Source organism: Pieris napi, chromosome 21, assembly GCF_905475465.1.
Source record: "Pieris napi chromosome 21, ilPieNapi1.2, whole genome shotgun sequence".
NCBI classification, from domain to species: domain Eukaryota; kingdom Metazoa; phylum Arthropoda; class Insecta; order Lepidoptera; family Pieridae; genus Pieris; species Pieris napi.
Genome location: NC_062254.1, coordinates 7909578 through 7926290, shown reverse-complemented (window position 1 = coordinate 7926290; position 16713 = coordinate 7909578). Strand labels below are relative to the sequence as shown.

The window sequence follows — 16713 nt, the reverse complement described above, 5'->3', positions numbered from 1 at the left end:
GCTGTGTGCTATAGATATAATGTTACACACACTTCTATCCTGCACCACAGCGTCACAGACTTGAAACGTTGGATCACAGAGTAACTACATAATATTATGGCTCAAAATGGAGCCTGCCGTCTGACCTAAGCCAAAGCCACTTTGCGACAGGCGGAATCCGCTAACGCACCACGGGTTTTTTTTGGAAATGACTTTATCTTACGCTTACCATGAAATATTAAAAAATACTACTTTTATACTTTTAACTGCTACACTAAATAAATAATAACTTATAAAGATATTATATAAAAGAAATTACCTTAAAATACTAAATTCAATATGGCAACCGTTCAATTACATACCCAATATTGTAATACTGTACTGTTGTAATTTTTTTGCCAGTAAGAGAAGAACTTTATTAAATCAAAATAGCAATGTTGTTAAAATTTCGAAATAAGCGATGTTACTTAAACATTATGAAATTTAGGGTTATTACATTATTTTAAAACATCGCTCCGCCACTGATTAAGTCATTTTGACGTTGGTAGTTTTTTTTTAATTAACACCTCTTTAGGTGTACTTTCCACGATTACTCTAATACAAAAACTAATTATTTTAAATATACATACAACGAAGAGGTTGTTGTGAAGTTTAAAAACAAATAATAGTGCTTGGAAGCGTGGAAGAAGTGAAACTTCATAATGTGGAGGTCGAAAAAGGAAGCATTCACTCTAGCTCTGTCTCTTTTTATTCCCCCTCCCCAGGACACGTTTAACGCAACCTTGTTGGAAGTCGCATTAGAAGTTTCACTTCAATAACCGTTGTGTGTTAATATTATATTAACACATATCTATATCGCTTATAGCTAGAACCATATTTTTACAGAGACACATTATAATATGTAAAAGAAAGAAAAAGACAAAATATACATTATTTATTCCTTTAATTATAGTAATAATACTTCTACAACTAGTGTAACTAGGTTGTGGCAAGCAAACTGTCTGGGCGGGTTATCTAATTTTTCGTGTGTACGTAGGGACACAAACGTACTCCAGTTCCATAGTATGCCTGTATGTATGATTTTAAGTGCTAATCCGAGGTACGGAAATGTTCAAACTTTGGCTACTTCCCTCAGTCAAATAAATTTAAAGAAAAAAGTGGCATGTTTTTAACTTTTGGGCTCATGGTAAGTATTTAAAGAAGCGAGCATCAAACATGCCTTAGTCGGACCCTACAAAGAAGTTCAATAGTGATTTAATTTATATCAAGAAATGAGACAGTACGTCCCAGTCGCCCTGCCTTCCACTTCATGCACCCTGAACATTATTGCATGTGAGATGGATATATTTAGAAGTAAGCTACGGTTTCCTAGAAAAGCGGTGCCGTTAACTAACGGCCTAAATTTTATTGGAACGAAGTTCCTTATCGCGCGTTGTGAAAGGGGGCTAGACGGAAAAAATTCTTACGAAAAGTTGTCACGACACTTTTTGCTATTTGCTATTGTACTACACCGTCTCGTACGATCACCGAAGTTAAGCAACGTCGGGCGAGGTCAGTACTTGGATGGGTGACCGCCTGGGAACACCTCGTGATGTTGGCTTTTTTTTTCGTAGCGATGAAATGAAAATTGTGAAAATTATTTTTGGAATCACTTAACTAAATTAGTCGTACTAAACGTACACCAGAATCCCTGTACAATAATAATTTCGGGGTCCCTAGTTTCCTTGCAAAATACAATACCTTTAAAATATATTCATTATAATAAATAAAAAAATAATGTTTCAGGAAAATGTCATGAAATTCTGCGAATTCAAAAATTAGTGAACTAATATTACAACGAGAGATCGAGAAAGTCTACCATACTGTTATGATACCAATTAATATATAAATTAATCGAAAGGAACTTCGTTCCATCCGGGTGTCCCTTGACACCTCTCAAGTTTTTTATTTCATTTTACGGTTGTTAATAACGGCCGTCTTTTCGGTGGTCAAGCTGTGGTTTCCTAGAAACTAGTGCGACCGTATTTATAAATGTTATTCCAATTTCGTTCCCCAAATTTTGCTTCATCTGAGTTTGTCTGTACTCTTTGGATTTAATATTGTACAAAGCTTCATGATTTTTAACAAAATCAATTAATTGTTCACAATTTCGTTCGTCCAAGTGATTGTATTAATTAAATATGCGCACCGCTACACGCTTGAACTACTGTTTATCACCGCTATGACGGACGTCATGCAAATGACAGCACCGCTATTTGATGTTACGGTGACACTCAATGTTCTCTAGAAAACCCACTCCGATGTTATTTATAGACAACGTATGTGTGACGTATCCCCAACGTTACATTACGTCCGTTAGATAACGGCACCACTTTTCTAGGAAACCGTAGCTTAATTTATAAAGTTTTAGGTTTTATGTTTTCTCATCTATCAAGTTTAAACATTACAAACAACTTCCATCCTTTGAGTATTAAGCCAGAAAGGAGTCGCCTTTACGCGCGTCCCCCTCTGTCAAAGTACGAACCCGCTGGACATACGCGTTATATAAAACTGTTTCTCGACCCTGCCGCGCCATTCCGGTATGACGCTTGTTAGTGTAAAGAGCTCCGACAAAAATGACTGGATGCAGTGTATTCGGCTGTAAAAAAAGGTCTAACACATCGAGTGTACAAAAAGACAACGTGACATTTCATCTGTAATGTATTTTCTTAAGTAATATTATCGTATATTATAAGAATACGTGAAAATCAAATAAATATTCATTGCCGAGTAATGCCGAGTCAATGTTGCCAGTTTATTGCAAAGTTCCGCACTACGACGTTTTTTGTGGCTTAATTTTTTTATTTGCATAATTTTTTTACTAACAGATGGTACTTACATAGCGATCATATTGTTCAATCATATTGCTCAATGACTTAAGTAAATATGCTTTACTATTGATTAGTTGTCCTGTTCGTGGATTCGCTCACAAGTACTTTGAAGGTTTACCCGACACTTCAAATTTTCTTATTATACTAATGTCTTTAATTAATGAAGAAAGGACGTGAAAAATTATAAAAATTTATCACATGAATTTATCCTAATAATGGTTATTTCCTAAGTTGGTAGTTAGCCACACCAACGCCGGGATACGTCATTTTAGAGAGGGGACACATACTATTTTTTTATCGATGAATTATTGAACGAATGAACAATATAATGTAATTATGGATACATTTTTTTAGTTTGAAATAAAACTGTTTTATTTTTATTATAGATTTCCAAAAGACCCTATCCGTCGACAACAATGGATAAAAGCTTGTGAAAATCACAGAACATGGCTACCCAAACGTACAAGTAAAGTTTGCTCCGATCATTTTGATACGTCATGTTTCTTGTTGCTGGCTAACAACAAAAGAAAATTAAAGGAATCAGCAACACCTACATTGAATAATATTCCTATTAATAAATTTTATCGACATTCCTTATCGACATGGTGGTAGCTCTAATTATCTCGGGATTGTTGCGTATGTGTGCTGTACATGTAACGTGTAAAGATACGATTTTTTTAAATGTGTGCATTGCGGTTACTCTTGTGTAAGCAAATTAGGTTTGTGTGCGTGTGTACAAACATTGTGCAATTTGTTTCTGTAGTAAAATTTTGTCTGTGTGAGTGCATCGTCCCCCGCCGATGTTTTGGCAGAAAAATTAATTAGCATCGTTCAAGTGATGGCGTCTCCTTTCTGGCTTAATGCTCAAAGCTTCCATCCATAGATTTTACATAATCTTATGCCACATAATCTGTGAAGCCCATAGCTATTATGGTCAGCAGTCTGTGGTCGATAGAATACTGTTATTTATCACCCAAGGCACAATTTGACAATATTGTGATGAGTGATGACATTAAAGAAATAACAAAAATAAACAAACCATGAAATCACGTTTTCGGCGATAAATTGATAAATTATCACTATCTACGGTTATCATTCAATTATTGAAAACTAGCTGTGTAAATATCTCGTCTTAGGTTTAAAGATTTTTTATATAGTTCAGATTTTATTTTTGTTTAAAGGTAAGTTATTTTATATATTTTTAATAACTTACTAAAATTCTTGTGGTTGACACCGTGTTTGTTTGTTTGTTTAATATAGTATTCTTTAAGAAAGAGAGAGATATATATATGTATATAGATATACTATATAGTATAAATAATACTCTTAGTTTGTATGCACTACATTACATCATTTTGTAGGTGTATCAAATTAGCCTTATGCAATAAAATGTCTTATCTCGAGATATGACATAACTCTTTGATGATGTTAGATGTTTTTAGAAACATACATTTTAAATCAGGGTTATAAAAGTAAAAAAAAAAACTTTAAAACAGGAGTAAGTTCCTCTGAATAATGTGTGATTGCTATGTCTGTTATATAAATAACAAGACAAGTAATCAGCCTTTTATGCTTCCAAAGACAAGACATTGTTTTACTTTTAAACACAATGCCATTCAACTATACACTATTATAAACACAAAAATACTTTTTCTAAATTTATGACAAGTCAGACATAAGCTAATTATAGTAAGTATAAGTACTTTAAAAGGTTTTTTGCTACTTCTTTCTTATAGGTTCTTGTATGTTGAAGTCAAAGTCTGTACAGACAGACAATACACAGATATAAAATAAAATAGGTCACAATTTACTTTAATTTCTATAATACCTTGGCAAAAACATTTCTGGCTTTGTGAAATCAACACTTGAAATACAGCCCATATCATTAAAGTAAACACTATATTTCATGACCTATTTAGTTTTTAGTTGCTTCGGGAACAGTTCATGTCCCCTAGTAGTGTGTGGCTTTTTTATCTCGCTGAAAATGAAACCAACAATTTCATGATAAAATTTTATGCCCAGAAACAATCTAATCTAAACAAGAGATAATTGTTGCCATATGTTAATGCTATATATATATAGATGCTTTTTCGTTTAGATAGGATTATCTACAGAATGATTGGAGATTATGCAATATTTTATAAAAATTACAATTAAATAATAAGAAAATTCAGCATATTTAGACTTTTTGTTACACATATTTTACACTAAAAGTTGTTATGACTAAATATTACTTTAGTAATTATAATACTAAGACACCTGGGGTGATGGTATAATAAATCCACTTTGTGCAAAGTAGTACTTTTCTATAATGTAATTTTCGTGTTGAAAAATTTTGCAATTTTAAAGACATTTTGGATACATCTAAATGTTTACTTAATATAAATAAATGAATATTTGAGTAACAATTTTACTTAAAACTATGTTTTAAGTTAACCAGTTCTGTCATAGGTAAGAATTCGGCCTATCTACAATTGCCTGTAGAAGGCTGCTGTTGCTATTACTAAGGCGCTGTAGTGCGGATCTAACCAAGATCCTTCCGCAAAATCTTCCATAAAGTGGATGGACACATCCAATTCTTGTGCTCGATGGCGGATGGACTCATTCGGGTCTTCCTCAATGCTACGCTCTACAGTAGCAATAGCTTCTTCTGTACGCAGTACGCACCGTACGGCGTCTCTGGGTATGCGAGTTATCAATTAGAGTAAACGTGGTGCGAAAACGTTCCATGGTTAATCGAATTAACTGCTCTGATGGACGATTTTTTCGACGATAAAATGGACGTAGTGCGCGATACATATTCCGCACAGAACCATTATTTTCGAAATAAAATTGCACAATTTGCAAGCGTTGTTCAGGCGTGAGTCTATTCATGATGAATTGCCAAACCAAACTGAGAATAAATCATATTTTGTGATTTGATAGCTGTTAAATCGGTCGCCATCTTGAAAAGTAAAGCCAACATAAAGTTCTATACCTTTAAAAAAAACACCCGTTATTTTGTTCCTGTGGCTTGAGATAAAATCACTTAGTAGTAGTAGTAATAAATTTGATTTAATTTTTATTTTATTTTTACGCCTCAAATTATCGGTTACCGCATCAGCAACACGCTAGCCGCGTTCTATAAGCATTGTTAATATAATAATTTAGGCGCAAAAATAAACACCAACTCAGCTTTAAATATGTTAGGATTATGCAATCGTTGTTTTAGCATAGAAACCTTGGATCTGACATTGTCCGAACTTCGAAGTAGTGAGATTTTTTATTATAAGTCTGTACATGATTGCCCCGTCATTATCATTAGGAAACTTCGACAAAACACAGGTACCTTTTCGGTTTTGAGAGTTCAAGGATATATGACGCGCTTGTCGTATAAAATTTGTTAAATTACTAGTTTGATTAGTGCCGTATTGTAGACCGGTCCCCTACATTTGGTAAGAAATATTTACTGTATTACTGTGCTAACGAAATTTTAATTTCATGAACATTTATCAAAAAAGTCTTTTTAAATGAATCCTTGATTACTTACTGGCAATGTTGCATGTTTGTTCTAAACGAGGAACACCATTTGTTATATTTTAACCTTCTTTAGAAATATTGTACCAACCTGGTCATAAAAACTAAAGCAAGATCTATCGTTCAGTTTTTTCAAGTAATTTAGTAAGCGATCGGTGCAAACTATATATGATTAAATGGAATATTAAAAAGATCCTGCTTAAAAATCTGCATCATGAACACACATGTTTACCCCACAGACACACCCTTACATACATACCATCACACACACACCACACAACACAGCTTAATTAGGTTTTAATATTTTTTATTGATTTTTTCCTTTCGTAATTGTTTGAACCTTTTTGTATATACATATAATGTATTCCATATTTGGTATAATTTTTCTTACAAAAGTATGAAAGTCCCTTTTGATCTGCATTTAAGTGTTAACATAATTTTAAAGTAATAAAAATATAAAAACCATTGCTTTTAAACGAAGTTTTTCCGGACTTGACCTTCATTTAAGTGTATTAAATTTTCTGTTTTAATGCCATAGTTTCACAACGTAGGTGGAATATGGTACATATTTTATCATTCATTGTTCTCATGGTATGTAAATAATGGGCGCTTGTATTCCTTAAACAAACGCTCATACAAAGAGATAAAGTGCACACGTATTATATACATAACATCTTAATACCTAAAGTTTACATTGAGTTGCGTGTAGTAGGTAAAAATTAATAGGAATAAGTACAAAATGAATTTTAGTATTGATTCGAATATATTGCCAGGAAAAGCAAACAGATAAAAATACCTTTACGTACTTAATTACGCAATCTAATATGTGTCATAATAGTATTGGTTCTGGGAGATATGAAAATGTTATAATAATCGATAAATTTGTGTAATATCTTTCAGGATGCTTGTTCGAGTATCACTTCGCTGCTTGAAGCTAGCAGATACACTTACTTCAATTGGCAAAGCGGGTCTATACAGCTCAATGGCTTCGATGGAACGTAACCACAATTTCTTCTTTAGACAGGTATTTATAAAAGGATTTTACACTTAAGGTTTTTAATTTCATAGAGACGAAATAGAATTTAGTTTCAGAATTTTCAATTGGAGGAAAGTAATATAAATTAATTGACTACTGCAAATATTAATATTATTTTTTATTACATTTAAATTAAATATTTTAATACGGTATTATATTTTATTTATTGAATATGATGTCTATCTATTTCGTGACAATAGTGACATTATTTTTCGTATAATATACAAAAAAAACATTCTAAGTGATCCATTGAAGTGCTTATTTATATATTTAGAATACTTTATAGTTAAGGGATAATTAAAATTCTAAATGAGTTTTAGGCATCGCGAAAGCTTTACAATATGCTTGATGACGTTTTTATATTAAAAGCTACTAGTCTATGTAATATAATAAATGTAATGTAAATGATTTTTTTATATCTTAAGTGAGTATAAAAAAATCTTTAAAATAACAATATTTTGATATAACTATTTAAGTGTGTATAAGTGAATTTAAAAAATTTAAACACATTAATAATTTCTACTTGTTAAATAAATATTTTATAAATTAATATGTCAACCAACAACATTTAATCTTATATTTGGAACGTGAAAATCATCTATTTTTAACAAGTCCTTCTAATTTTCTTGAAGGTTTGTCACGTTTTCATGGCCATTAGTATTTTATTTATTCCAAACTGGGACGGAAACTTTATGAATTATTTCCCAGAAACTTTTATCGTTGTTTCATTAGATATGTTTATATATCCAATCCAGACTGTAACAATTTTTATAGTACTAAAGCTAATCAGTTTTGCTTTTCTTCTGTTAAATTTTTATCTTTTAATTTAATTGTTGCTTGTATTATGTTGGAATCGTTGTGGACAATCGTCAGAAAATGAGTTTTATGTTTTTGGAACTAATAATAGACAGTCCATTTTTTGGTGTAATTAGAGAAATCAGAAAATTATTTTAATCTTTAGAGAAACTATTTTTTTGCAACAAATTATAAGTTTTTGTTTAAACTGAAAACGAATAGTCATCATCACACATCATTTTAGTTGTGTTAATCTTATTATAATATGTCGGGTTTGGATTTTTTACCTTAACAATTTGTCAGAGACCAATTAATATATGTAGTTCCTATATTTAATTAAGATCTTTCAACAAGCCAGTAGATAATAAGCTTTTTTTAAATGGATATTTTTATCGAACCGGGATTCAAACTATATTACAGATATATATTTTTTATAACTACAAGAGGCAAAACTTATTTTCTTTCTTTAGTCGCGTTTTTACTGAAGATCGCGTGGTGTAGCATAACTCCCTCCATTCTCTACTAAGCGCCTGTTTCCCTCCTAGTCGGTCCTATGCTTTTCACTCTACCTTCTACAGTAGTGTATAGTAACAAGATATTTCAATAATAAAAATTAGCAGGTTATTATTACTCTTGATTAGTCATTTTGTGAATAATGTTATAAATATGCCATGTCATGTAGGCTTGGCCCTTATCAATTCCCAAAAATAAAATGATAAAAATCTCTTTGATAGCCATAATAGAGTGCTCATTTACCTCATCGGGGTGGTTAGAGCCGTACAGTCAATACTCATATACATACGTTGCTATTTCTATGACAATTGTATGACATACACAATATGGTGATTAGCTATTCCCTTGTCAGTCGTGTGTTTTAGCTTCTTAGGGTGAGATTCAGAATCCTATACTTTTTTGATATACCGGAGTGAGATTTATGTCTCGTGTCTGAATCTTACTTTTATATAGGAAGTAGTGGCGTGACTATACCATCTGGGGCCCGTAGCTAATTCTTTTGATGGGGCCCTATCAGTAAAAATCGACACAGTACTCAGTGTAATTTGAATAAACTTCGATATTTTCAGCGTATTCAATTACACGTTGACGTCCCACTAATGGCCATAGGCCTCCTCTCTTAGCCGAGAGTGAATGGTCTGTAGTCTCCATGCTAGCCCAATGCGTATTGGAGACTTCAGATTCATCCATGGATCATAATATCTCTTGGGTCGGGGGCCCGTGGCATTTTACCAGCCCTGCCACTCTATTGTTATGCCACTGATAGAGCCTAAAGCGAATGGTTGTCAACTGCACCTAACTTCTATATAATCTTTTTTATCTCATTGTTTTCATCATTATGACAACTTTATCTAACGAATTGTTTGTCATGTATTGATTTTAATGTGCAATCTTTAGTTTTATCGCAGATGCAAAGGATTCCAAGGTCATTGAGGTTAAGGTATCTCACTTCAAATACACTAAAAATATATTCCGTTCCAATGCTAACATCGTATACTATAGGCCTTAGTTATATTTGTCTTGGCTGAATATTTGTCAGAGGATTTAATTAATAATAAAAAAATTACGTTACACGTATGAAATTATATGATGCAATAAGTAGATAGAATGATACCTGTAAAACTATATGATGCAATAGATAGAATGACAACTGACTCACTTAGTAAATAGTATTAATTAATACCAGTATTGGGCTTGGCTGGATTTCGGTATGCTTCTTGATCATTTTTATTATTAGGCAAATTAGTCAGGTTTTTTTGGTCAATTTTTGGATCACGATGTTTCCTTCACCGTACCCTAGATGGTACGGTATTAAAAGCATACATAGAAGAGAAGAAGTTAATTGGTACACAGCCGTGATATGTAAGCTTGATCTCAGAGTTACTACCACGCTTAGAACTCGGAAAAAAATTGTCCATAACAAAATCTTTACCAGATTTAGACCCTACTTTTTACCTTTGAATACGTAATAATACATTGGCTTGTTAGGAGGTATTACTTGCAATATACGAATATTTGCAGGAATAATTGACTACCTCATTAATAAATTTAGCTTAAACAAATATATGTTAAGGTAAGGTTGATAAAATATGACCGCTCCTATTCTCAAACATAATTAATGAGTATTGGGCCGTGGAGTAATTGTTTTTTCAAACTTTTTCAAACGAAAACTTCGTTGCGAAACCGGCATGTGTTAGATATACTTAGAATGTAATAAGAAAGCATATATCAATCCCTACTAAAGATATAGTTAATTTTGATTTTGATTTGGGTGAACTTGATTAATTTTATATTAAATACTTTCAGCTCTTCGACCATGAAAGTAGTACCTATACATACCTTCTAGGGGACACCTCCAATAAAGAGGCAGTGCTCATTGATCCTGTATATGAACATGCTGAGAGAGACGCCAACCTTATCAAGGAATTGGGATTCAAACTTGTATATGCCAGTAAGTATATCGCAAATAGTAATTTGTACGAAACTTTTTTGAAGTGATACTTCTTTATCCGCATGAGAGTAATTTTTTTTTAAAAACATCACGAAGATGTGCAGCGTTGTTGTCGAAGAAAAGGGAGAGAGCGATAGAGACCGATTGAGAGAGAGTGAGAAGGATGAATTACCTTATAGAAATTAAATTTATTATTTGTTTTAATTTAAAAAAAAAATATTTGAATTAATTTTCGATACTTTTAATATTTTAATGACAATTAAATTCATTAAATTCCTAACATATCTTCCTTTTTCCCTCCCTCTAAGTCTCGGAAATCTTAAGTTTTAGATTTGTATAAATATGAACAAGAGTTAAAAGAAGTTTCACTTCTGACATATGTACTTTGTACGCACGCACTTTTTTTTCTATATATTCTAGAATATAAGTTATGATGTAATTGATTTTTGCAATGTCATTTCCGATTATGATATATCATATCATCAAGATGTACGTAATAACAAATGATATAACACCTGTCAAATTGTTTATACCTAAGTCATTAATCAATATGTTTTATCTGTCTTTGATTAATATTCTATAATCCTTGTTGCCAACTCTTGCAACAATTTTCGATTATCGCTTATTAGATCATTTTTATTTATAATCTAAGTATCGTAATACAAATGGTTCTAATCAAACGATTATGTGATAATAAATATGATTGTGAAAAATTCAAGAAAGAGCTGAATTGTTTATTAACAAAATTACAAGCTTTTTGCAGCGTTGATTAGGGCGTACCTTTATAATTATTTTTTAATTGGATTAAAACATTAGGTTTTTTATTTACACGTTCGTTTGTAGAATTGTTACGAATTGTCTAAGTGTCGCGACAACGTTTATATATATGTGCGTGTGTTTGTAATTAGCTGCTTAATTACACCTTCTAAACTGGAGCGATTTTAATGACATTTTTGTGTGTGGATTCGGGAATAGTTTAGATTTGCAATTAGTTTTTTTTGTATCAAGATAGGTTAGGAAAACGTTTCTCGAGTTTCATTTTCATATAAAGATTGACTAGGTCGACATTGCTATTTATCTCTGACGTTTTGAATTTAACCAAAATCACTTCTGCATTCAAATAAAAATAAATCAAAATTATCAAGGAGTGACTGAAGTTATGGTTATGTTTCTCTATATATCTTATTAAAACCGATTATACACTCTAGATAATTTCATTTTAAAGAAATTAATCAATCCAAATTGCACTTAAAAGGTTTAAGTAACAATATTTCTTATTTCTATTGATGGGCCTTATATTAAGACCTTGCAAGATAAATTTCAGAGCTATACACACAAAATTACTTGTCGAATTGATGTTTTTTGGATTTTGTTTGAAGTCGGTTAAGATGAATACTTAGAGTAGTTAATATGATTTTATTTAGCCTTTGTAGTAGCTACCAACATATGGAACATTGCTATCCTACCCCATAGAGACTGTTCGATAAATAAAATTACTCGAATTGGTCCTTCGGAATTGCGATTCATTTTCATTAATATTCTCCATATATTTCAGTGAACACACACATGCACGCCGATCACATAACGGGTACGGGCAAGCTCAAATCGCTTCTCCCTGGGACTAAAAGTGTGATTGGCAAAGGATCTGGTGCCCAAGCTGATATCTATTTGAAAGATGGTGATGTAGTTCGCTTTGGTAGTCATCAGCTGTGGGCCGCAGCCACACCTGGACACACGAATGGCTGTTTCACATACATTAGCCATGAACAGGTAATGACTGATTTTTGTTTAACGACATAGTTGAGGAAGATACAAAAACTTTAGAATTATCAAGGCTTTTAAGTAAGTATAGAAAAGAATATATGAAAAATAATAGTTAAGCTTTGGTTCTTTACCAGAGAATCGAACCGACTACTTTATGCTTTTAGGGTAGGAGTAAAGATACTTTTTAAATACATTTAAAAAAGGTGGAACTCATCACAGATCAGATTAACGATGAAATTGAATGCATGACACAAAATTTTGACATCTTTACGTCTAATACTTTTTGATACAAACAATACTTTTGGCTTAGCACGGTCATGGCATGAAAGGATTTTAAAGGCCGGCAACGCACTTGCGAGCCTTGCAATGTGAGTGTCCATGGGTGCCGGTACTTAACATCAGATGAGCGTTGTGTTACATAAAAAAAAATATTTTAGTGAGACGGTATAAATATTTTTTGTGTTAAATTAAATTGTCAATTTCTAAAGTAAATTAAAATCGGACCATGTTCAAATTCAAGATAATCGGAAAGAAATTTATCGATAAAGTTATCATTATCGTAATAATTATGTAAACAATGACTCTTTATAATATTGCATATTATTTATTACATGGAAATGTGTATTTTTCATATATTATTATGTCAGCCAAATATTGACGTTTTCATAGGAATTAAGATCATATTATGTTTATAAACTAGCTGATGGTTGCGTTAAATTACCTATGTTTGACGGTTACGAACACCAACGAGATTTTTTTATAGTTTTGATAAATAATAAAATGAAATATGTTTATTAATTTATAAGTATGAATTTTCAATGTGTAAGATTTGGGAACCCTTTTAAGTAAAAAACTTGTGGCACTCAGAGACTGCAACTTATGCAATTACAATTATTTATTTATTTATTATCAGACTAACACGCCTATATAGTCTGTCTCACACTAAAGGCCGATTTACATTATCTTAGTGTTTAGGAGAGTGCTTTAGGATAGTACTTTAGTTGAAACATGTAAACGCTACTTGCTTTAGTAAACGCTACGCTAAAGAACTTGCCTTTCAAGTTGTACTAAAGCACTCTCCTAAACACTAAGATAATGTAAATCGGCCTTAACGCGTATGTACCAGCCACGCTTACGCTACGTCACCGATCACGCCAGAACGATGTGAGACGCAGTATACGTTCTGTCCCGCTCTAACGCGTATTGGCCGCACTTATATTATGCCATCGTGTGTTAGGTTTTTATTTTCGTTACGAAATTTCTTGATTCGGTCACCGCTCTCCAAGCCCGCGATAAAATCTATGAAATAGCTTAAAAAATACCTGTATCAGGGTTCCCAGCTCTTCCATAACACACTTAATACTTAATTCCATAATGCATGAGTGTGTGGGTGCATGTGGGTGAATGAGTGAGTGTAATGTGTATGTAACTATATGTTAGGTCTCAGTAGCATTTCGAACACAGTGTAAAGAGTTTTATGCAGTCTCCAAATCATTCAAGTACTACGTCTTTTGAACTAGGCTAGAAATATATTCAAATTTTCAGTGTATGGCCTTCACTGGTGACGCACTCCTGATCCGCGGTTGCGGCCGAACGGATTTCCAAGAAGGCAGTTCCGAAACGCTATATAAGTCAGTCCACGATAGAATATTCACATTGCCCGACCATTTCATATTGTACCCGGCGCACGATTACAAAGGCTTTACTTCAACATCTGTTGGTGAGGAGAAGAAATACAACCCCAGACTGACGAAACCGATAGAAGAGTTTGTTAAAATCATGGAAGGCCTGAATTTACCGTACCCAAAGAAAATTGGTAAGGTCTTTAATTCTATTTCGAGATATATTTAAGATACCTAACAGAATTTTTGGGTAAAGATTTCGGTTTTGATGACTTTTCTTCCATAGAAGTAATAATAGTTTTACTTATCGAAATGTTCTAAACAATTTTATTCTAATTTTATAATTTAAATTTAAAAAAAATTAAATTCAAATTTCCGAAAAAGAAACAGTTGGTGAATTGGAGAGTGACGTCATCGTTCTCAAGGCCTCCAACGCAGTCTCAGATCATAAAAGCTTACCAAAGACTAGAGCTTACTATTTGTGTTGTTTTCCTTAGAGTAGTAAGTAATTTTTTTTTGTAATTAGCAAAAGTATCGTGCATTAAAAAGGTATATATTTTATAAACATTTAGCTCATTTGTATTTGTTATTCATAATCACACTGACAATATACATACACAGATTATATACAACTATGCATGACATAGACAAAAAGTTCTGTTTAAATATGTAAAAGACAAGCGCAAAGTTAACGAAATTCCGTCGCGCAGTGTAATCTATAATTTGTATTATTTCATATTATGTATATTTAATTTATTTGTAGACTATATTACAGACTATATAACATTTTTAGAATATATCTAAAAATGTTTTACTGAATAACACGACCAACAATTTTTTTCAATTCAATATCTATATTAATATATAGATAGTTGCGACGTCTTGAAATGGAACGACCATTTCGACCGTCATAATCAGCCAATCAGAGCTTCGTCTACTCAAAGGAATGCTATGATTGGTCGATGCGTTATTCCTATAATTCCTTGATTTTCTATTCGCCTTCTATAACTGATTAAGAGTGGCCCTCTTTTATCTAGCATTTTAATGAATCGAGCAACAACTCAACTCTCGTTTCTAGTTATTTTTGGTAAATTTGAAAGATACACAAGGAAACAAACTGTATTTGTCAGAGCTTGAGAACGTTGACGTTACGAGCGCGCCAAAATGGCGTTGTCACCCGAAATTGAAGGCAATTTTAAATATTATATGTTGAACATAGTAATTTTCTTAATGCTAATAATATTATATGTATGTCGTTAACGATAGAAAAGTTGAGGAATGACAAATAAGTAATCACTGATGAGCTTCGCATTGTGAGAACAAAAATTACGCTAGATGGCGCTACATACAATCACTAATGTATTCTTATTTCTTTTACAGATGAATCCCTGCCTGCAAATAGAGTCTGTGGTGTTTTCTAAAGAGATTATATATACAATATAAAGGTTAAGATATACGAATCCTAAAACTTTGGATATTTATCTTGATAAAATGTAAATTGTGATCAATACGCTGTGAAAAAGTAGTTTAACTACTTTAAAATGTTTAAAAGTTTACTAGATTCCTACGTTTATTTTATATTGTTCATTGTACAGTAGCTCAAATTAGCCATAAGTGTAATCACAAAACAACATTGTTTTAATTATTTTTTTATAGAAATACTTATCAATAATGTATGTTTCAATAAATATATTCAGTTAATGTTGTATTATTAAAATTACTTCAAAATCTATATCGTATAATATAAAATTAATTTTAAAAAGAACAATTAGTTCCTATTACATGGCTTCAGCATGTGACTCTCATCCCTGAGGTCGAAGGTTCGATACCCGGCTGTGCACCAATGGACTTTCTGTTTATGTGTGACATGTGGCAGATAAGGCTGATCACCTTTTTTTCTATTAAAAAAAAATTATCGGATGCAATTAGAGGCCACTGGATTATTATTATTTATTATTACTAGTACAATAATAATAGTTACTTTTATTAATACCCTTAGTTATGAATAAAGTACCCTTTATTCATAACTAATTCGGTCTTATTACGTTTTAATATGTTTTTTGTCAAATGGGGTTCACGCTGTGATATAGACACGGTGAGTACTTTAGTTAACTTAATACCCACATGCTCGCCTAGATGGCGCTTTTTTAAAATAATTTTGTTACAGTGTTAGTTGTATAAGCTAATAGTAATTCGAGTATTCGTTATAGGGATGTAACTTGAAGTGGGGCGATTTTGCTGTGCAGTTGTAGATTGAAGCAATTCATGAGGAAAAATAAGATGATACGCAAAAACGAAATATATTATAACAACGCTAACATTATTTCGAACAAGAGATTTCTCCGACAGTTGGCCGCAGGAGTCACGGTATCAAATCTTAATATATATAAATTACGTGTCACGTTGTTTGTCCGCTATGGATTCCTAAACTACCGAACCGATATCAAACAAATTTGCACACCGTGAGTAGTTTGATCCAACTTAAAAGATAGGATAGCTTACATCTCAATTTATACCCGCAATATTATTTTATTGCAAAATATTTGTTTATTATTTGATAGTCACAATTCTAACAGATGGCGCTGTGTTAAAAGTACCAACGTTTCACATAATCTACAATTTAATGGCATAACCAGCAAAAAAGCACGGTGTTCATAGTTCAAGCAT

The 16713-nt window shown here is 32.2% G+C and overlaps 1 protein-coding gene and 1 long non-coding RNA gene across 4 annotated transcripts; both read left to right on the top strand.

Annotated features, from left to right (window-relative positions):
* Nucleotides 1–2634: 2634 nt before the first annotated feature.
* Nucleotides 2635–3399, top strand: LOC125060310. The gene is made up of 2 exons (XR_007118824.1): nucleotides 2635–2674; nucleotides 3236–3399. It is a non-coding gene; the product is annotated as an uncharacterized LOC125060310 (long non-coding RNA).
* Nucleotides 3400–3834: 435 nt separating this feature from the next.
* LOC125060371 (persulfide dioxygenase ETHE1, mitochondrial) lies at nucleotides 3835–15747 on the top strand. 3 transcript variants are annotated; one of them, XM_047665246.1, is made up of 6 exons: nucleotides 3835–4030; nucleotides 7266–7389; nucleotides 10516–10660; nucleotides 12216–12430; nucleotides 13970–14240; nucleotides 15427–15747. In XM_047665246.1, exons 2-6 carry the CDS (start codon nucleotides 7267–7269, stop codon nucleotides 15465–15467), a joined length of 795 nt encoding a protein of 264 aa, XP_047521202.1. In that variant the 5' UTR covers nucleotides 3835–4030; nucleotide 7266; the 3' UTR covers nucleotides 15468–15747. The 3 variants fall into 3 exon arrangements, with proteins under 3 accessions (XP_047521202.1, XP_047521203.1, XP_047521204.1); XM_047665247.1 differs by lacking the exon at nucleotides 3835–4030 and adding an exon at nucleotides 6174–6283; XM_047665248.1 differs by lacking the exon at nucleotides 3835–4030 and adding an exon at nucleotides 7059–7077.
* The last annotated feature ends 966 nt before the right edge of the window (nucleotides 15748–16713 follow it).